The sequence below is a fragment of the Apus apus genome, chromosome 17 (assembly GCF_020740795.1).
Source record: "Apus apus isolate bApuApu2 chromosome 17, bApuApu2.pri.cur, whole genome shotgun sequence".
Lineage (NCBI taxonomy): Eukaryota > Metazoa > Chordata > Aves > Apodiformes > Apodidae > Apus > Apus apus.
In genome coordinates this window covers 12232370-12252220 of record NC_067298.1, presented here as the reverse complement: position 1 = coordinate 12252220, position 19851 = coordinate 12232370, and the positions used below count along the sequence as shown (strand labels likewise).

The 19851-nt window shown below is 63.9% G+C and overlaps 4 protein-coding genes across 6 annotated transcripts in view; 2 read left to right on the top strand and 2 right to left on the bottom strand.

The window, feature by feature from the left end:
- Positions 1-689: 689 nt before the first annotated feature.
- CANT1 (calcium activated nucleotidase 1) lies at positions 690-4253 on the bottom strand. Of its 3 annotated transcripts, none has more exons than XM_051634803.1 (4): positions 4166-4253; positions 2079-2718; positions 1633-1836; positions 690-1190 (listed from the first exon to the last, which is right to left on the bottom strand). In XM_051634803.1, exons 2-4 carry the CDS (start codon positions 2695-2697, stop codon positions 820-822), a joined length of 1194 nt encoding a protein of 397 aa, XP_051490763.1. In that variant the 5' UTR covers positions 2698-2718; positions 4166-4253; the 3' UTR covers positions 690-819. The 3 variants fall into 3 exon arrangements, with proteins under 3 accessions (XP_051490763.1, XP_051490761.1, XP_051490762.1); XM_051634801.1 differs by lacking the exon at positions 4166-4253 and adding an exon at positions 4092-4165; XM_051634802.1 differs by lacking the exon at positions 4166-4253 and adding an exon at positions 3962-4048.
- A 742-nt stretch (positions 4254-4995) lies between these two features.
- Positions 4996-10058, top strand: C1QTNF1 (C1q and TNF related 1). The gene is made up of 4 exons (XM_051635079.1): positions 4996-5134; positions 7853-8014; positions 8134-8273; positions 8670-10058. The coding sequence occupies exons 2-4, from the start codon at positions 7872-7874 to the stop codon at positions 9218-9220; spliced, it is 834 nt and encodes a 277-aa protein (XP_051491039.1). The 5' UTR covers positions 4996-5134; positions 7853-7871; the 3' UTR covers positions 9221-10058.
- A 769-nt stretch (positions 10059-10827) lies between these two features.
- ENGASE (endo-beta-N-acetylglucosaminidase) lies at positions 10828-15236 on the top strand. Its single transcript, XM_051635078.1, has 14 exons — positions 10828-10966; positions 11194-11270; positions 11404-11605; positions 11915-12063; positions 12200-12357; positions 12442-12590; positions 12768-12933; positions 13261-13364; positions 13571-13679; positions 13758-13930; positions 14161-14315; positions 14400-14502; positions 14596-14710; positions 14824-15236. The coding sequence occupies exons 1-14, from the start codon at positions 10854-10856 to the stop codon at positions 15214-15216; spliced, it is 2166 nt and encodes a 721-aa protein (XP_051491038.1). The 5' UTR covers positions 10828-10853; the 3' UTR covers positions 15217-15236.
- Positions 15237-17468: 2232 nt separating this feature from the next.
- The window catches only part of RBFOX3 (RNA binding fox-1 homolog 3), a 65780-nt gene continuing 63397 nt past the window's right edge, over positions 17469-19851 (bottom strand). The window contains 3 exon segments of the mRNA XM_051635184.1: positions 17469-18396; positions 19193-19271; positions 19556-19617. Coding sequence (XP_051491144.1) covers positions 18352-18396; positions 19193-19271; positions 19556-19617 — 186 coding nt within the window. The 3' untranslated portion in view covers positions 17469-18351.

Below are 19851 nucleotides of genomic sequence, written 5' to 3'. Positions count from 1 at the left end.
GAGACCCTTCTCAGAAAACAGTGCCCAAGGTCACCCATTACCCCAGCTGTCACCTCACTCAGCTTACAGGAAAAGGGAAGAAAAAACAACTTTTGGGGAAAAAAAGCCTGATGAAATCCCCCCCAGCTACGGAACTGTAGACAGCCCTGGCCTCCCTTGGCTGAGACACCCTGCTGTGGTCCCGTCCCTCCCAGTCACCCTGACCCCGGGATGGTCAGAAACAGAGCAATCAAGCCCTCAAAGATGCTCTTCCCCACAGGGATACTTGTCCCTGTGTCTCTGGTACATTCTCAGATGAGTGCTGGGAACACGGATCAGAGATTCTCCTGCAGAGTGGCCCTAGGACAGGCTGCCAGCACAGCTGGGCTCCAGGGCCCGGGTCAGACCCGCTCCCCCATGTACTGGGGTGGGCTTGGTGCTCCAGATGGACACCCCCACCCCCCCAGGAAGCATGACAGGATGTGAGGCAGCGTAAACTCAGAGCCTGCACGTCACCAGAGCCACCAACTCACTCAGAGGGTTTCTGTCGCAATTAGGGGCTGGGCGTTAATGACTGCAGCGCGGGGCCTGCCTGGGGAACTGGCACACAGCAACTTCACCGTCCCCCTCCTGGCTGGGGCTCACAACACCCTGTGGTGGCTGTACCCTGCCACCAGGTGCCACTGCCGAAACACTCGCACCACGCCTGCTGCAGCAGAGCCAACGCTTTTACAGGAGACGCCAAGGCCAACTACAGAGCTGGGAGCGCTGCCCAGCGTCCCTCCCCTAGCCCAGCACCCCTTGGCCACCCTTGCCCCTCCGGTCCAGTGCAAAAGTCGGTTAAATAAACTCAATGCCCTCGTATTTTACGCTCCCGATCCTGGTCTCAGGCAGGAGGAAGCGCCCGTCCAGTGTGAAGGCCATGATGTAGCTGGCAATCTTTCCATTGTCCTCTTCCGATTTCAGCGCCACAACGATCTGGTCATCTGTGTCTGGGATGAACTTGAAGGAGGAGAAGCCGTGGGTGGGGACCACGTCTCCCACGTGTCCCACCGTCACGTCCCCAAAGTCCTGGGTGGAGCTCAGCAGCAGGTTGGTGCCTCGCTGCTCGTCTGCCTTCTCGCTGTAGCGCTCATGGCTGGCGCGGCGCGGCAAGAAGAACCAGCGCTGCAGCGTGTCGCTCCAGGAGGCTGACTCGTGGATCAGGTAACCTGCGGCAGGGAGCGGCGGCTGATGGCGTGGGGCAAATGGGGCACCCACCGGGCTGGGTGGGACCCCTCCCCACTCCAAAACACACTGCAGCTGGGGAGGTCACAGTTTCCACCTCCTCCTACCCCACTGCCCCTGCAGCAGCCCCTCCCAATCCCCTCCAGAGCCAGGCAGGGGGACCCTGGCATGGCCAACTCTGCTTGGGGGCATGGCTGCCAGGCACAGTGCTGGCTGAGCCACCCTCCAGATGCTTGAGGCACAGAGAGGGGAGAAAAACAGCCAGGGCAAGCTCTGGCCTCTCTACTAGGACTGTGGGAGGTCTCTGGCCTCCAGCATCCTTCACATCTCACACTGGTCCCAGTACCTATGGTGAGGGAGAACTCAGCCCCAGAGCCTGCAGAGGCTGAGGGACATGGGTCAGCAGGAGGGAGCCTTGCTCAGTACCTGGGGGTCGGATCCCCGCTGCCGCCCTCAGCGCATTGTAGTTCGCCACCCAGTTCTCGTGGTCCACATCACCCTTGTAGCCAATGACCTTCACCCACTCAGGGTTCTCGTTCACCACCTCACCCGTCGTTGTGGTCCACTCCTTGCCCAGTCCCCCCACGTAGAGGTGCTCGTCCTTCACGGCCAGCCACTCTGCCTTGAAGCCTGCAGCGAAGAGAACAGCATGAGCTGGGGCTCAGCCAGCACACGGACACTGGACCGGCCCCCACTGCCCCAAACACCACATTAGACAGTCTGGTGCTGGGGACAGCCTTCCTCAGGCAGTCTGGAAATTGTCCCTATCCTTGCTGGGCTTACAGGGTCACAGAAAAGGTGCACCCAACTCCAGCAAGTGGCAAAGACCCAAGGGCTTCACTGCTCTGTGTCCACAGGAGGGGGGAGCTCACCTTTCCCCACTGTGCCATCCCCGTCCGGGAGGATCACCCAGGGCACCACCTTGTTGCCCTCAATCTGGTACACCACTCCTGTTCGGTCATCCACAGCGTACAGCTTCCCGTTGAAGACCACCAGCTCGGAGAGCTCCATGCCCCTGCCCTTCTCAGCCAGATGTGACCGCAGCACGCTCTCATCTTTGTCCCACTCCACTGTCACACTGTCCCCACTGTCCGACAGCACCAGGTAGCCCTTCTTCAGGTAACTGAACCAGGTGTGCTCCTCAGAGTCCCGGGACTGCGTGTCCAGGTCCGCGATGACTCCGATGCGGTAGCGCACACCCTCGGGGTTTCTCTGGGGTGGGGACAGCGGGTAGGTGTCATTGTAGCGGTCCCCTGCTCTCAGGCTGAGCTGCCAGTTGCGAGGATGGGGTGGCACAGGCCGTGCAGGGGAGGACCGGTGCAGGCAGAAGAGCAGCAGCACAAACCCCACGCAGGCTGACGACAGCACGATGGCTTTCCAGCGCAGTCGGAAGCGGGGGTCAGCACCCTTGGTCATGGACGCGAGGACAGGCAGACCACCCACGCTGATCCGGAGTGGGCTCATAGACTCATGGCAAGGCGGGACGGGCATCAGACTAGGGGGGAGGAAAACCTGGTGGCAAAGACAGAAGGAGCAGGTCAGAGAGCTGGACCCTGATGCAGCACTGAGCTCAGGGGTCAGCAGGGCACAGCCAGGAGGGAGAAGCGAGGGGCACCATTCCTCCTCTTGCAGCAGGAAGAGCCATCACACCACAGGGCTGCTTTGCTGCTGGAGGCCCTCTCAGCTCTGCCCTCCTCCAGCCCTGGCCCCCCCATTCTGCATTCCCAAACCAGAATGAGCCTCAGCAGACACCCACAGCCTGCTCAGCTCCCCTGCCTGCCCCAGGGTCTGCCCAGGGTGAGCCGCTGGGACCCATGCTGGGGTGTCCTGGGTTGGAAGTTCCTGTCCAGCAGTGAGGACAACCCTTGCCACCTGAGCAGCTAGCCAGCCTGGCCCAGTTCCTGAGGCCCCTGGGAACTGGCCCTGCTGCTGAGCGTGTCCCCAGGCCCCACGGGGACACCGGGAGACACGTGGCAGCTCCGCCTGAGCAGGAAGCGCAAAACCCAGGTCCAGGGGGGACACACCCCGACCTGCCCAGCCTTCAAACCACAGCAGCCCCTCAGCCCTGCCCATTGTCACAGCGTTTTCTCCAGGCAGGACTTGCACATTGTCACCTTCAGCCCCCACCCAGGCTGTGCCCACCCGCAGGGCTGGGTGTCAGCAGCGTCCCTCCCCGAGCACAGCACAGGGGATACGGCAGCTCCCACAGACAGCCTGTGCAGGGAGCAGCCCCTCTGGGACTGGAAGCCACCCCAGCACCACCCGCTGTTCCCCCGTGCCATGCATCCCGGGGCAAGGCAGAAGGGTCCCCAGCCGGTCACCGACCGCAGCGGGTCCCAGGCCTGGCGCTGGGCACGGGAGGTGCTCCCCGCCGGTGGCCGCGGGATTCTCAATGTGCCTCTGAGCAGCCCGAGGTGCGAACAGAAGCTGCATTGAGCGTGGGGGGCCGAGCCCGGGGCAGGCGGGAGAGGCCCCAGCCGCGGCTGAGGCACGGGAGAGTCCCTGAGGGGGGTCCGCTCACCCCGGGGCTCTGATGCAGGGGGGGGACGGACCCTCCCTCCTGCTGGACCCCAGAGCATCGCCCTCGGCAAAGTCCTGGGGACCCGCCTCGGTGCCTTGGCCCCCACCGCGGCTGCAGGGACCCCGGCACCCGCCCCGAGCACGGTCACGGGGACCCCCGCGCGCTGACACAGGAACCCCTGGGTCCCCGGGCACGGTCGCGGTTACGGTGACCTCCCCGCTCCAATGCGCGCACCCCTGGGGTCCCCCGAGCCCTTTTCTCGAGGCATCGCCTGGCCTGAGCGGGGCCCTGAGGGGCGCCGGGACGTCCCCGCCCCGGGACACAGCCTCGACGCTCCCGCCCGAGCAGGGTGTCCGGGGCCCACCGTGCTCCCGCCCCGGCCCGACGAGGGCCCCCGCGCCGCAGGCCCGGCCCCGCCGTCCCGGTGTCCCCGCTCACCGCCCGGTCGCAGCCGCCCCCGCCGCCTACAGCTCCCGGCAGGCTCCGCGCGCCGCCACGGCAGCCGGCAGAGACCAAACCCCGGCGACCGGAGCGGGAACTAGAACTTCCGGCGGCCCCCGCGCGTCCCGACTGCCCCGCCCCGCGGGGCTGCTGGGGGCTGTAGTCCGGGCCGGGCCTGACGGACCCGGCCGGCCGCACCGGAGCCGCTCACCGGCGGTCGGAGCCCAGCGGCGGAGGCCGAGCCGGCCCTACCGGGCCGAGTCTCCTGCGGCCCTGCCCCGGGTGGGCCTGGCCCGGCTGCCCGGTGTGCACGACCCCAGCGCCCGGTGCAGGCGGGCCCCAGCCCGCAGTTCCTCTGCGCTGGCCCGGTCGCGCCCCGTGTCCCTTCGCCGCTTTGGGTGTGGGGAGTGGGGACAGATCCTTCCCAGCGCTGAGGGACACGTGTTCGTATCTGGCTATCAGTGGGCGCCCATGAAGGCCCGTTCCCGGTCGGGGCTAGGCAGGCTCCGGTGTCCCCCGGACCTGGGAACAGCCAGCGACTGTCCCGAAGCGGGGCAGGGTCCTGTCTCGGAGCGCAGCTGCGGCCGCCAGCGTCCCAGCCCCCTGCTCTGGCTCCAGCGAAACCCCCGGCATGAGCCCCCCCGTTCCCTGACCCCCGGGCAGCGCCGGACACGGCGGCGGGCCCGGTGCTGGCAGGCGCCGGGAGCACAGACGGTTAACACCGGCTGCCCCGGGCTCACATCTGGCAGTGGGAGGGCTGCGCCTCGTCCCGCTCCTCCGCTGCCTCCTCCACTTTCCAGAAAGTGCATTTCCGCCCGGGCCGAAGGAGGAGGAGAGGCTGCGGGACGGGGCGCAGGCGATCCGCCGTGGGCAGGCTCTGCCCCGCGCCCGGGGGCTGGCGGGGCCGCCCGGGGATGCTCTAGGGAAGGACAGGCAGCGGCAGGAGAGAGCAGCCCTGCCCCAGAGGTACGTGGGGGGGCGACCTTTGGGGGCCCTGGCAGGCCTGGGGACCAGCACCCCAAGGCTGTACCTTGTGTACTGATCTGCGGGGGCCTACGGTGACGGGCGCTATGGCATCAGTGCCTGGGGGCATGGGTGCTTTGGGGCACATCCAGCAAGGGGGACCAATCCCTTACCCTGCTCCAGGTGAAGACCCTGTCCTGCCTGCAAACTGGGTGGTGGGGACCCAGGGCTGAGCCTCATGGTCCTCTGAGGGCACAGCTCGACCCCTAGCAGTTCCAGGGGGGCAGAGGCTGGGAGAGGGTTGGTGCTGGAGCCTGCAGCACGGGCCAGACCTAGCACAGATCCACTGCAGCTCCCCCAGCCCAGCACCCACAAAACCTGAGCAGGGAGGGTGAGGTGGGAATGCAGGTCCTGCTGCATTCTCACCACCCCTCTGAGCCCCCTCATCCCTCTCCCTGGGTTTGCTCTTGTTTCATCCTGGCCTTTATCACCACCTGGAATGTATTTCAGGATGTTTTGACTTGCAGCCTCAGGGCTCTAGCAGCCACTGTGTTTAAATCTTCAAACCACTGTTGGACAGCATCCAACCCTGACAGGAAAAACGTCCCTTCAGCAGGACTGTATATGCCTGTGCGCATGTGGGGACCTCCTGCCCAGCATGCCTGTGGGGTGCAGGGGGAGATGCCTCAATTTCCAGCCCTACAACAGTCTGTGAAGCACACTGCCTTTTTCACTGTGAATTTCCTGGTGAAGAATTTCTCCTCCCTGCAGAGCAGTTCTCTGCAAAGCTGCCTTTTCCCCAGGGCTGAGCCTGCTGCAGGTCCCAAGGGAATGTTTGGTTTGACAGTCCCAGAGCTGAGGGAAAGCCAGGGGCTTCCCAAAACCCTGGCAGGCTGCATGCCATGCTCAATGGCATGTGGCTGGCACAGCTGGAGACCAAGCAGGGTGAAGACAATCAGTGCTGAGGCTCCTCTGGATGAAATCTGCTCATAATACTCTGGCTGGCCTCCTCTGTGCTTCTATCCATGGATCCGCTCTGCCCGTGGTGCTGAGCATGGGCAGGCAGCAGGCCAGGGTGCAGGCAGGGAGGACACAGCAGCAGGCTGCCCGCGCGGTGCCCACAGCCCTGCCTCTGCCCAGCGGCACCAGCGAGACTCTGGCCAAGTACATAGGGGGACAGAGGCATTCGAGAAGTGCATGAGGGGACAGGCCCTTTGCACAGGGTGTGAGCAGCAGGAAAGCCCTTTGGAGCCTTTCTCCGCATCCCTCCGCCCCTTCCCAATCCCAGCGAACGTGACTCATAAGCCAGGCATCCATCTTGGCCTTGAACACCCTCTGCACACACTGCCAGAGCACACCCGCTGGGTCTCCAGACCCTGCGCCTGGGGGACAACAGGAACAGCCTACCTGGAGACTGGCCCAGCCTGGCGGTCTCTGACCAGGGACTCTGAGAGCAGGCGTTTACCAAAACAGCAGGATTCCACCCTAAACTTCCCCATGGCCTGGCCCACCCCCAGGACATGGAGCTGCACTGCATTGGGGCCCTTTGCCCCTTGGGGCAGATGATCACAGATCCAGATCTCATAGAGCATGGCCAGGCAGCACAGGGAAAAGCAAAGGCCATATACCTCCAAGGAGGCACCTTCCCATCCCAGCACTGCCACACCCCAGCTCCACAGGGTGTGGGACAGAAGCCCACAACTGCAGCCCTGTGCCTGGCTGGTTGCACCTGGCACTGCCTCGGTCCTGCTGCCGCCGGGTGCCGAGCAGTGTTTGGCCATAGCTGTCCTGGCGCCTTTGGGGCTGCAGGGTGAGGTGCTGTGTGCCCAGCCCCACAGATATGGCTGTGATAAGGCAGGGAAGGGCAGTGGAGCTGCCCAGATTGGGCCATGGTGCCACCAGCTACTGCAAATATTAGCTTTGGCCCCATGCAGGATGCAGACTCCCAGGAAGGTTTCTCCCCGTGGCAGCCAGCTCTTGGCGGGGGCAGCCAGCCTGCATCCACCTCTCCAGGGAAGCAAGCCTTGACTCCCTGCAAACCCTCAGACCAAGGGCTGGCAGCTCCCAGGGCACAGGAGCCCCTTTCATGGGGTCTTCACAGCATTGCACACCCTAAAAGGGAGGAGGAACGCAATCCCCACCCCAGGCAGGCTGGGGTCCCCCACAACAGGCAGGGCTTCACCCTAACTTTTGCCTCAGGGCATCTGGAGCTGCCTACGATTTTTCCCAGGTTCTGACACCCTGAGTTGCTGCTCTTGGATGTCCATGGGAGGCAACTGGAGCCAGGCTGAGAAGGAGCAGCAGCATGTGGCTCAGGGCTTGGACCATCAGCAGGAGACTGCTGCTCCACTCCCCCGTTGGCTCCCTCTTCTCTGCATGCCAGGGCTTGGGCAGCTGCATGGCCCTGGCTCCCACCTTAGTGAGCCCAGAGCCCCTGCACTGCCCCAAACCAGGGTCTCCCTGAGTGTTCACTGCAGTGTCACTGAGACACACAGCCCAGCTAAGAGCAACTACTTAGGTATAGATGGTGTCTGCAGCTCCGAGAGATGCATGTGTCCATGCTGCAGGCTCTGCTGGAGAGGGGCTGCTGCAAGAGCAGCCTTTTGGGGCTGGAAGCACAGCCATGCCATGTCTGGAGCTGTGCGGTGCACTGGGACCCGTCCTGGGGAAGTGCAGGGCACAGCCAGGCTGGCATGGTGTCTTGTCCCCGGCATCTTGCAGGGCACTGCACTGCCACAGCATGGAGGGCCTTTGGGGACTTGGTGTCCTGTTGCTCTGCTGCCTGCTGCTGCCCTTCCCTGTTGGGAGCCAGACCAGCCCCAGCCCTGACCCACGCTGGCAGACAGACCCCAAGGAGGCACCGTCCCAGCACCACGCTGCCAGGTGAGGTGACCCTGGGGCTGGGGCATTTTGCAGCAGGGGAGGGGGCAGCCCTGGCACCACAAAGGGCCCCGGTCCCCACCCGTAGCTCCCTGTTGCGCTTTGCTTTCTGCCCTCCCCAGGGCCCCGTGGGAGCAGAAGGCTGGTGGTGCCCAGGAGGGGCTGCCCCCCCGGCCCCGCTGCGTCCGCTGCTGTGAGCCCGACCAGCGCTTCTACCCCCAGTACCAGCCCCTGCCTCAGATCAACATGACCATCCTGAAAGGTGAGGGCTGATAGCACCCCATTCTGTGGTATTGCCCACTGCTAGACCTGCAGCCTGGGCACAATCAACCCCCCTGAATCTCCCCAGGGCCAGTGCAGAGCTGGGCTCCCCGTACCAGCTCCCTGCAGTGCCCATCTTGCTGGGAGTGAGGAGCAGGGGCTGTAGTTCAGCACCCTGCATAGGCAGAGGGGTGGCAAGCAGGAGATACCTGGGGGCACAAGCTGCTCCTGCTCTGGGCAGCAGCAGAGCCCAGGGAGGGGGCAGGGGCTGGGGGAGGTCACCCTGTCTCCATCCCCTTCTGGCAGGCAGAGGGGCTTTCAGGGCATTGGTTTGACAGTGGTGGCATTGAGATTACACCACCTCTGAGAGCACAGCTGTCCCTCCTGCTTCACCCAGGCGAGAAAGGAGACCGTGGTGAGCGAGGCATGCAGGGCAAGTTTGGCAAGACAGGGGTGGCCGGCAGCAGGGGCCACACGGGACCCAAGGGACAGAAGGGCAGCGTGGGTGCCCCAGGGGAGCGCTGCAAGAGCCACTACGCCGCCTTCTCTGTGGGCCGCAAGAAACCCCTGCACAGCAATGACTACTACCAGACCCTCATCTTCGACACGGAGTTTGTCAACCTCTATGACCACTTCAACATGTTCACGGGCAAGTTTTACTGCTACGTCCCTGGGATCTACTACTTCAGCCTCAATGTGCACACCTGGAACCAGAAGGAGACCTACCTGCACATCATGCACAACAGGGCAGAGGTGGTGATCCTCTATGCCCAGGTGAGTGACCGCAGCATCATGCAGAGCCAGAGCGTCATGCTGGAGCTGCAGGAGCAGGATGAGGTCTGGGTGCGGCTCTACAAGGGCGAGCGTGAGAACGCCATCTTCAGCGACGAGTACGACACTTACATCACCTTCAGCGGCCACCTCATCAAGTACAGCGGGGACCCCTAAGCACCTGCTCCTTCTCCCCTGGGGCGGGTGCTTGAGGAGGCCTTGCCACCCGGTCACCCCAGGCATGCCACCCACCTTTAAGCTGTTATCCCTTCTACATGCCACTACCCCCAGCAGCTGTGCCAATGTGTGAATGCCCCCTCCCAGCTCCTTGAGGCCAACTGGATGCAGCTGGAGGAGTTGGAGCTATTTCCAGCCCCTGCTGCATTTGTGACCCAGGCAGAGGGGAGCTCATTCCCACCCATGCCTGCCTCCGAGCCGAGTTTGCTGGGGCCCAGGCATGTGTGGCACCAGCTGTGAGCTGGGTATGACAGCTGGTGCTCTGGTTTGAGGCAGTGCAGACATGTGTGTCATGTTCCCCCCTCCCACTCTGATGTGCTCCACGGGCTCCTTCTCCTGGAGAAGGACAGAGGGTGCTCAGCATCCAGCAGGAAAGGCAATAAAACCACTAAGGGCCCCCCTTCCGTTCTGCAGAGCTGGGTGCCACTGACGCAGATGTTGCAGCATGGCACTGGGTGCCCCTGGAGTGACACTTCCCCCAAGCACTCCCACAGGGAGGACATTGCATCAGTTCCCCTCAGCAAGTCCCTATCACAGTTCCACTGCTGCAGCCTCTGCTCAGTGCCGACGCTGCCAAGGAAGGACTGGCTCCCCACCGGCAGCCCTGGGCACAGGGCCTTTGGCCTCCACTGCTTCCTCTCCGGTTAGATTCTCTGCTGGCCAGGCTTTAAGTTTTTGTAGATGCAACAGCAGAGCGGAGCCCAGGGCAGCATGCTGCTCCCTCCACTCTCTGTACAGCTTGTGACCACATTAAACACGACTTTGGGTCCTACTCACACTTTCAGTGTGGCCATTTGTCTTGTGTGTGTGAGGGTTCCTGGAGTGCAGGGGCTCCCTGAAAGCCAGGGCTAGCATGGTGCTGCTGGGCTGGTGGTGGAAAGGGAAGGGCAGCCTGTCCCTGGAGAGCCAGGGAGACCTGAGCCTGGCTCCACAAGGGCTGGCTGCTCCCTGGGAGCTGAGAACAGAAACAGACCCACCAGCCTGCAAGCAGGGCAGACTGGGGTGGGGACCAGGCTCACCAAGCATCTGGATCATCCTCCAAGTCCACAGTGATGAGGCAGGTCTGAGGTCAAGCTGGGAAGCCGGTGTGTCTGAATTGGTAGATCCAGGGCAGGGCTGCAGCTGGAGACCAGCATCCTCCAGCACAGCAGGGAGAAAGGGTGGGCACAGAGCTGAGCTTTAATAGAGCTCCCGCCCCATGCGTGGGTGGTGCGGGCCCAGGTGAGGCTGCTCAGGCTGTCTAGGGCAGGTGGTGCCCCAGGGCCCTGACACTGCTGTCCCCGCGGGACTGGCCCCAGGGACCCTGGCGGGAGCCTCCTCTGGGACACACATCCCATCCCCGCACACACGTCCCATCCCAGGACACATATCCTGTCTCAAGACACACACTTCATCCCGGGGTATGTGACGCTGTCCCAAGACTCACGTCCCATCCGGGAGACACGCGGCTCGGGGCCGCGCGGGGGGCGGGCCGGGGCCGGGGCGGGCGGGGCTCCGCGGGCCGCGCCTCCGGGAGAGCCGGGCGAGGCCGCAGCCGGCGCCGGCGCCAGCGCGGGCAGCGGCGGGCAGCGCCATGGCGGAGGCGCAGGGGGGGCCCGGGCGGCGCGGCAAGAGGGCGGCGGACGGGACCGGGGCCGAGGAGCCGGCGGAGGTGGAGGCCGAGCGGGCCAGCCGGCGGCGGCGGAGGTGGGCGGCAAGCCGGGATCGGGACCCGTGTCGGGATCAGGATGGGGACGGGAACCGGGATCGGGCTCTGGGCCGGTGTCGGGGGCGGGGGGGGGGGCCGGGATCGGGACCGTGATGGCGATCGGATCTCGGCGGTCGCTGGCCGCGGTGCTGGCCTGTCCCGTTCCGGCGCCTGGTGCCGAGGCAGCACCGAGCCCGGCCCGGCTCTCACCTCCCTCCCCGGGCAGCTTCCAGCCGGCGGCAGAGCCCCGGGGAACCACCATCCTGCACGCCACCATCAGTGCCCGTCCGCAGCCCCTGCCAGGTGAGGCACGGCAGGGAGGGCAACCTCTGCACCCCTGGGTCCCCACCGGTCTGGGGCCAGTGCTGGTGCTGGTTCTGAGCTGTATGGGCAATGCTCCCCACTGACCCCGTGCCCCATATCCCACTTGCCCCAGCGAGGTACTTTGACACAAGGACAACGGAACCCATCAGCTTCTTTTTGTCTGGCCTGGAGGAGCTGCTGGCCTGGCAGCCCGACAGCAACGACGAGTTCAACATCTCTACTGTGCCGCTGGCCAAACGCCAGCCCCCGCTCCACAGCAAGAGGCCCCGGACGCTGGTGTGCCATGACATGCGTGGCGGGTACCTGGAGGACAGGTACATGCTGGGTGGAGAGGAGATGTGGCAGTGGGGCTCAGCATCTCAACCCCCAAACTTCTTCCAGTTCTATTTGATTTGTTTCCTGCTGGCTTGGCCGCAGGTGGGCAGGGATGGAGGGGTTTGGCTCTTGGTGCCAGTGGATGGTGACCTCACTTAGCCCAGTCCTAGCTGGGGTCTGCAGGGCTGGCTCAGTGCCACAGCTCTGCCCCCTTCCCGGGATGTGAGTCAGGCCCCTGCCCAACCCTGCAGCTATCTGCTGGCGTCCTTCCTGCATTGCCCAACCCTCTTCACTCTTGGTCACCACAGGTTCATCCAGGGCTCAACCACACGCAACCCCTATGTCTTCTACCACTGGCGGTACATCGACATCTTCGTCTACTTCAGCCACCACACTGTCACCATCCCGCCTGTGTGCTGGACCAACGCGGCGCACAGGAACGGTGTTGCTGTGCTGGGTGAGGGCAGGGCTGGCTGCAGGGCTGCGGCTGCAGGGCCAGGCCCAGGGGAGCCGCAGGCATGTGGTGGGTTTGCTGGGGTATGTGGTGGATTTTCTGGGGTGTGTGGCTGATGCTGCTCTTGCCATCTCCCCAGGCACATTCATCACAGAGTGGACAGATGGAGAGAAGCTGTGCGAGGCATTCCTGGCCGGTGGGGAGGAGGCATACAGTGCTGTGAGCCGGCAGCTGGCCCGCATCGCCCAGCACTACCGCTTTGATGGCTGGCTGATCAACATAGAGAACACGCTGAGTGTGAGCTGTGGTTGCACCCTGCCCGCCTCCCTGCCTCCTCCCCTGCCCCGCCCAGTGCCCACCTGTCCCTGCTGTCTTCTGCAGGCAGCAGCAGTGCGGAACCTGCCCCCCTTCCTGCAGCACCTGACAGCGCAGGTGCACAGTGCTGTGCCAGGGGGGCTGGTGATCTGGTACGACAGTGTCCTGGAGAATGGCATGCTGAAATGGCAGAATGAGCTGAATGAGCAGAATAGGTGAGGCCAGGCCCTGCCTGCCGTGCCTCCTTTCCCCAGCAGAACCAGCCCCAGCTGGAGGGCATAAGCCCACCCCACACCCAGTGTGTGGTCAGGACAGGGCCTGCACAGCCTTGGTTGGGAGGTCTGTGGGGACAGCCACAGCCTCCACCCTGCCACCCTGACCCTTGTTCCCAGAGTGTTCTTTGACGCCTGCGATGGGCTGTTCACCAACTACAACTGGAAGGAGGAGCACCTGGAGCGCACACGCGAGCTGGCTGGGCCGCGCCGCACCGACATCTACGTTGGTATTGACCTCTTTGCCCGTGGGGATGTGATCGGTGGTGGCTTCAACACTGACAAGGTGGGTGTGCTGAGGCTGGGACCATAGGCCTTCCACAGTGCAGGGCTCTGAGCTCCCACCAATGGTTGTGCTGTGCTGTGCTGGGCCGTGAACCTGGGGACACAGCAGTGAGGAGTGGGGGCACCTGGAGGTGCTGGGCTGTCAGCCATGCAGGGAGAGGGAGCTGGGGTATCCCAGTGCTGTGGTCCCTGGAAAGGGAGATGCTGCAGCACACCCCCATCATCTTGTCCTACCCCACCACGGGGCCAGTGGGACCTGGGGAAGTGGGGACAGGGCAGGTGACAAGGTGACTACCTGGCCAGTGCAGCTTGCCGCTTGTCTCTGCAGTCCCTGCGCCTGATTCGCCAGCACGGGCTCTCAGCAGCCATCTTCGCTCCTGGCTGGGTCTATGAGCATCTGGGGGAGGAAAACTTCCTGCACAACGAGAACAAGTGAGGGCAGATGGCAGGGTGGGGGCTATGGGGAGACACAGGCCCGGGAGCCCCTTGGGCTGGAAGGGCTGAGGGCCAGTGGGACAGGGCTGCTGGGTGACAGTGGCTGGCTGCCAGGCCCAGGCTGGCCTCACTGTGCCCCAGAGCTGTGCCAGGGCAGTGGCTGTAGCAGGGGGCTCTGCTTGGACACCTGCCTGTTCCTCCAGGTTCTGGGGATCGCTGGCCGAGTACCTGCCCACGCACAGCATCTGCACCCTGCCCCTTGCCACCTCCTTCAGCCTGGGCATGGGCACCAGCAGGTTCCTGGATGGGAAGGTGGGTGTGAGCTCCCATCAGGCAGGGGGGGTCCCTGCTCCTGGTTGCCTCCCACATCCAACTCACCCTGTCCTGCAGGAGGAAGAGGCTGGGCCCTGGTACAACCTGAGTGCACAGGAGATCCAGCCCCTCTACCCGGAGCATGAGGGCAGGCTGACCACCAGCTGCTGCCTGCAGGATGCTTGGTGTGGGGGCAGCTCCCTGAAGGTGCAGGGGACCATCCCCCCTGGCGAGGAGTACGTGAACATCGGGTGAGTTGGGGGAGAAGCCCCTCTGCCACCTCCTCGGTGCTGGGCTGGCACCGTGCTGGGATGGCACAGCCCACACAGCCCAGGCAGGGCTGTGCTGCCGCAGGGGCCTCGTGGTGAGCTGCCACGGGGCGCTCTGATTGCATTGCCCAGCAGATCTAACCCAATGCACTTTCTCTTTCTCTCCTCTCTCTCTCTCTCTTTGTCTCTCTGGGTGGATTTGGGGTCATCAGCCTTTTCTCTTTGCAGATGCTGGCGCCCCCCAAGCTCTACCTGACCCTGCTCTACAAGCTGGAGGGGCTTCAGCCTGACGAGCTCACAGTTGCACTGGAGCTCACCACGTGGGACTCCGGCACCTGCAACGAGAGCAACATCACCTCCCTACCTGGTGAGGACCCTGTCACACTCCATGCCCTCTGCAGTGAGTGCCCACTGCGGGGCACAGGAGCCCCTGACCCCACTCCCTCCACAGAGCCCAATGGCCGGCACCACCCGCGGTTCCTCCCGGCACCGCCACCCGGCCTCGCCAAGCTGCTCGCTGCCTGCAACCGTGGCTCCCACAGCTGGACCAGCCGGTGAGTGCCCTGCTGGCATCCTGTGCTGGTGTATGGGGTGGGGGCACCCCAGGGCCCCCCAGCACCACGTTCGCTCTGCCCCTTGGCTCTCAGGTGCTATGAACTGGACCTGCAGGACTGCAGCCTGCGAGACCTCTCCCTGCTTGTGTCCCGCCACCAGCCCAGCCCACAGGAGACAACCTTTACCTGCCTCCTCGGCGAGGTCCGGGTGAGTGTGTGCCGCTGGGAGCAGCTCCAGGCTGCCGCGTGCCGGGAAGGTGGGTGCCCACTGGTTGGTTGCCCAATCTACTCGGCACTGACAATGCCGTGGTCCCTCCGCAGGTGCTGGACGCGGCCAGCGTGGCGGCCGCCCCGCCGCAGGTGCTGAGCTTGGAGGCCTCGCAGCTCTGGTGGCAGGAGGGCCCCGATCCGGAGCAGCTCTCGCTCAGCCTCACCCTGCGCTGGGCTTTCCCACCCGGCCGGGCCGCCTGCTTCCGCGTCCTCAGCCAGGGCGCCCGCTGCCGCCGGGGCCAGACGCCGGTGCAGCTCCTGGGGCTGGCGCACGCCTGCCTGTACCGTGCCGTGGGCCTGGTGGTGCCGCGGCCGGCGGCCGGGCAGTCCTGCCGGCTGGAGCTGCTGGTGGAGCCAGTGCTGCGCGACGAGATGCCCGTGGACCCCGAGCGCTGGGGCCGGCTGGTGCTGGTCTACTCGGAGCCGGCCGGCGGCGCCAGCTAGGACGGGCATTAAAGGGGAGAGTAGCGCAGCCCTGCGTCCGTGCCTCCTCCGTGCCGTGGGCGGGCTGCGGGGGCGGGCACAGCAGAGCAGGTGCCGGGGGCTGAGAGGGTGGAGACTGCGTTTTGTCGCCCTGGTTTCCCTGGTTCAGCGAGTTCGTCTCCCCTCCCACCCCGTGGCTGGGCTCAGCCCTCGCCGTGGGGGGCTGCGGGGTGCTGGCCAGGGTCCTGCCGAGGGGCTGCCCAGGGACGCCCCCCCCCAGCTCCTGCAGTCCTCGCTGCCTGCACCCAAGCTGGAGGTGCCTGTCACGAGACCTCCCCAGCCCTGCGTCCGCTCTCCGTGGGAACCAGCACCGGCTCCGCTGCGGGGACCAGCCCCGAGAAGCAGCCCAGCGCGGGCAGCCGCTGTGCCCGTCCCCCGCGGACCCAGGGCTGGCAGGCAGCAGCTGTGCCCGTGCTTCTGCCGAGAAGGAGGGAAAATTTATAGCAGCAATTATTTTCTCACAGTCTGGTGAACAAGCAATTAGCAGGCAGGGAGGCAGGAGAGCGCACCGCGCAGCGGGGTCACCCAGCCCTGTTCCCCCCCAGCACCCACCCCGGTCCCACCAACAATGCTGGCTCCTGGTCAGGAAAATTAATATGTCAGCAGTTAAGCTGCTGCTCTGTCGGTGAGAAATGAATTATCTGACGGTTTGAAAAATGACGGGCTGGGCATAGCCAGGGGAGGGCTCCAGCTGTGCCAGCACCCCACTCCCTTGCTATGGTGAGGCTGGGGTCCCAGTGGGGACCTCCCTCACCTGCTGCAGGCTGCAGCCCCCTGCCCAGCAGTATACCAGGGTGGCCAGAGCCACTGTGCCAGCCCTGGCGCCACACCCCAGTCAAAACCTGAGTCACCCTGGTTGAAGAAAGAAATCTTTATTAATAATTTCAATAATAATAATAATCCTTGTAATAATAATAATAATAATAATAATAATAATAATAATAATAATAATAATAATACTGTTTATTAGAATGGTCACACCTTTGAAGCATACAGGATGGGCTGGCGCCTGCCTGTGCGCTGGGGCCAGCGCAGGGGGTTGCTGTAAGGAAGAAGCCAGTACAGCGAGGGACGGAGCTTTGTACAGGGGGGCACGGGGCTGGGGCAGCCGGAGCTATGTACACCGGGAATAGAAAAGAGGGGAGCGTCGGGGGCATCTGCAGACCTATAAAGTGAGGTTTGAGGAGTGGCGGAGCCACGCGGGGCAGGGGTCTGGCCCCGTGGGACGGGCCTGCACCCCGGGGTGGGCTCCGCCATACCTCATGCCACCAGGCACCAGACCTGGCATGCCAGCTGCTGCAGACCGACCCCAGGGCTTGGGCTGGTCCCCAGTTCTGGGCGATGCGGCGGCCAAGGGCTGATGGGGTCCCACTCCCTCGGGCAGGGACCAGTGGCTGTAAGCATGTCCTGTGCTGCAGAGCAGGCGGGAGTGGGAGCAGGACTGGGGGAGTCCCCAACCCAGCTCTGTGCAGGGAGCCGCGAGCGGCCTCAGTCAGGGCTGCTCCCTGGGGGGTGGGAGCCCCAGGTGCGTCAGGGGATGGAGGGGAGAAAAGGGATGGCAAGCGAGTTGCAAGCTCCTCTTAACAAAAATTCCCTTTAAAAGGCAGAGGCTCGTCCCCCTGCAACACCCAGTGCCTCAGTAAAGCGGCTGCGCCGCTGCCCCAGCTCCATGCGGGAGCCGAGGCCTCGCACACTCTACACACTGATGACCGGCAAGTGCCAGAGCTCGAGAAACACGAAGTCAGGTTCCCACCCCGGCACCCAGTCCCCAGAGCCGGTGAAGGGGCGGCGTGCCGCAGCGCTCTGCTGGCACCCCCAGCGCTGCCACGCTGGGGCTGAAAGGAAGACGTGGTGCCCAGGCCTTGGGCGGGCGGGGGCCCCTCCGGACACCCCGCGCTCGGCACCGTGCCGGCTCTCCCTCCCTGCCGCGGGGCCGGGGCGGAGAGGGGCCGCTCGGGGGCGTCCAGCCGGTCCGTGCTCGCCGCGGCGCTCCTCCGGGACTCGCTCGGTGCGTGTGTGGACAGTATGGGACTTTCACTTGGCTGTTGTCGCTTTGCCTTTTTTTTTTTTTTCTTTTTTTTTGTTCTTTTTTTTTTTTCTGTTGTTTTGCTTAGTTTATTTTTTGTTCGTTTTTTTGACTTTTTTTTTTGTGTGTATCTATTTGTTTTTGCCCTTCCTGGTCCCAGAAGGAAACGGCCGCAGTTTCACTACAACAGAAACAAAGAGGCAGGTCTTTTGCTGGAGCAGTGTGAGAGGCAGCCTGACCGAGCTGTTGGCCGGGAGGGATGTGGGCACCAGCCCAGGCCCCCCAGCCCCGCGCCCCTGCACAGCCACCTGCCACACCACAGCTCTTCCACAGAGCATAAAATCACAGACTCACAGGCTAGTTTGGGTGTGAAAGGGCCTTTAAAGACCATCCAGTCCAACCCCCTGCCATGGGCAGGGACACTTCCCACTAGACCACGTTGCTCCAAGCCCCACCCAACCTGGCCTTGGACACCTGGGGCAGTCACAGCTTCCCTGGGTAACCTGTCCCATTGTCTCACCACTGTAGCACAGACACCTTGGAGAAGTGCTACTGTCTGGGGGATGGGCTGTCCCAGGGGTCCCACACCCCCCAGCTTGGTTTTGTCCCTGAGGAGCACACTGCAGCCCTCATTGGCTGCTGTATCTCCTATCAGGGGCACAGGGGCTGCTGTTGGCACCATGGCCCCGTGCCTGTGGGCAGAGCATCCCCTCCTGCATCATGGGGGGATGAGCCCTCTGCACCCCAAGACAAGGGCAGCACCCGCTGGGGGCTTGGGCTGAGGGTCCCAGAGATGCTGGGGGCAGGAGCCACCCAGGGCCCTGCAGTGCTCAGCAGCACCAAGGCGCAGGATTGCACCGGGGAAGGTGGGTGGTGCAGGAGATGTGGGCGGTGGGACGGAGCAGCTCAAGGGAACCCCACAGCCTGGGCTGCCAAGGCTCCGTGGAGCCCAGCAGAGCCCAGCCCCTGCAGCCCCGCGGTCCCTCCGGAGGCCCGGCCGGGCTCTGTCTGCCTGGTTTGGTGCTAGTGAGCGCTCAGGGTTAGTGGTGGGAGGGGCTGGGTCTGTCTTGCTAGTAGGGAGTGAAGCGGCTGTACCCTCCTCGGTATAGACTAGCCTGCAACATCAAAGATGAAAAAAAAGCCAATCAGTATTTGAGAGAGAGGCAAAGCCCAGTTCTTCCCTTTTAATTTTTTTTTTTCTTTTTTTCCTCTTTAAAATGACACCAAATCACTTGTACTTGGGAAGTGAGGGGTGGGCAGGGCTCAGAGAGCTCTGTGCTGCCAGGGCTCAGGGGCAGCTGGTGCCCCATGCCACCAGCATGGCACCATCGTGGCCTGCAGTGACCACGGAAGGAGCCTATCCTGTCCCTGCTGTGGTGTGGGCTGGTACCTGCCCTGCCAATCCCCATGGGACTGAAGGGCTACACCCCTCACTAGCAGTTGCCTGGGGCCAGGTGTGCCAAGAGGTGCTTGGCAGCCTGACCCTGGCCCAGCTGGGGATGAATGGGTTAAAAAGAGCAGGAAAAAAAAAGACAGTTTGGCTTTGAGATCCTGTCCAGGAATGGGATTTTTCATCTTTGATGCTGGCTGTAAGGCTAGCTAAACGTGGGTGGGTGGGCTGCGGGTGCTCCCTGCACCTGGCTGTGCGCTGGGACCAGAAAGGGGGTCCTGGTCCAGGCAGCTGGTGTGGGGGCAGCTGAACTGGGAGGTCCCCTCTCTTGCCTGCCTGTGGACAGAGCCAGGCAGGGGCTGCACTGCTCCCCACTCCCCCTCCCACAGCCCCTGTTTGGGGGGCTGCCCTGCGCCCCTCACGCCCCGCAGGCTCCCCAGGCGGCTGTGCTGGGCCCCCCTCCCCGGGCTGGCTGCAGCTCGCGCCGGGCAGCAAAGAACAGCAGCGGGGGCTGCTCTTACCATGGTGCCAATGCTGTATGTGGCAGTGGGGCCGATGGTGTGGTGGTACGGGTCTGCCGCGGCGTACACTCTGCCGTAACTAGAAGCAAACACAATGGTGGCTGTTAGTGACCAGTCCCATCTCCCCTCAGTAGCCCCCTGGTCCCCTGGATCCTTCCCTCTTCTCCTTGCCCAGGTGCCAGCCCTTGACAGAAGGATCCATAGGGCAGCGCAGGGGCCCTGGTTCCCAGGACACCCTCAACATGCCTGGTTCCATCCTTGCTCCACAGGGCACAAAAGTTGGGGTGTGCCCAACCAGACAGTGCAGGAGGTGAAGCAGGGTGTCCCCCCCAGCCCCAGAGCCCCTGAGGCAGGGGTGCTTACCTGTCGCTGTATGCTGCTGCTGCTGCTGCAGGCTGGGCGTATCTGTAGGCAGCATAGCCCCCCTGCAACGGAGGGTAGACTGTGTCAGGGAGTGGGCAGCACCCACTGGGGAGGCTCGGGGATCCCCTGGGCACTGCTGCAGGGCAGCGGTGGGACCCTGTGGGGAGCTGGTGCCTGTGCCACCAGGCACGCACCAGCCTCATTACCATTCCCCAGAGGCTTCCACAAACATTAACCTTAAAAAGTTAAATTTCCAGAGGAGAGAATGTCACCTCCCTAATGGCTTTAATGAGGTG

What these genes read in the sequence shown, in the direction of transcription:
- ENGASE (XM_051635078.1), top strand. Translation starts at nt 10,854, where the DNA reads ATGGCGGAGGCGCAGGGGGGGCCCGGGCGGCGCGGCAAGAGGGCGGCG. An exon ending in CCGTCCGCAGCCCCTGCCAG is followed by an intron (nt 11,271 to 11,403) that starts GTGAGGCACGGC and finishes CACTTGCCCCAG; the next exon opens with CGAGGTACTTTGACACAAGG. An exon ending in GCCTCCTCGGCGAGGTCCGG is followed by an intron (nt 14,711 to 14,823) that starts GTGAGTGTGTGC and finishes GTCCCTCCGCAG; the next exon opens with GTGCTGGACGCGGCCAGCGT.
- C1QTNF1 (XM_051635079.1), top strand. Translation starts at nt 7,872, where the DNA reads ATGGAGGGCCTTTGGGGACTTGGTGTCCTGTTGCTCTGCTGCCTGCTG. An exon ending in TCCCAGCACCACGCTGCCAG is followed by an intron (nt 8,015 to 8,133) that starts GTGAGGTGACCC and finishes TGCCCTCCCCAG; the next exon opens with GGCCCCGTGGGAGCAGAAGG. An exon ending in CAACATGACCATCCTGAAAG is followed by an intron (nt 8,274 to 8,669) that starts GTGAGGGCTGAT and finishes TGCTTCACCCAG; the next exon opens with GCGAGAAAGGAGACCGTGGT.
- CANT1 (XM_051634803.1), bottom strand. Translation starts at nt 2,697, where the DNA reads ATGCCCGTCCCGCCTTGCCATGAGTCTATGAGCCCACTCCGGATCAGC. An exon ending in GGATGGCACAGTGGGGAAAG is followed by an intron (nt 1,837 to 2,078) that starts GTGAGCTCCCCC and finishes TCTTCGCTGCAG; the next exon opens with GCTTCAAGGCAGAGTGGCTG. An exon ending in AGCGGGGATCCGACCCCCAG is followed by an intron (nt 1,191 to 1,632) that starts GTACTGAGCAAG and finishes TCCCTGCCGCAG; the next exon opens with GTTACCTGATCCACGAGTCA.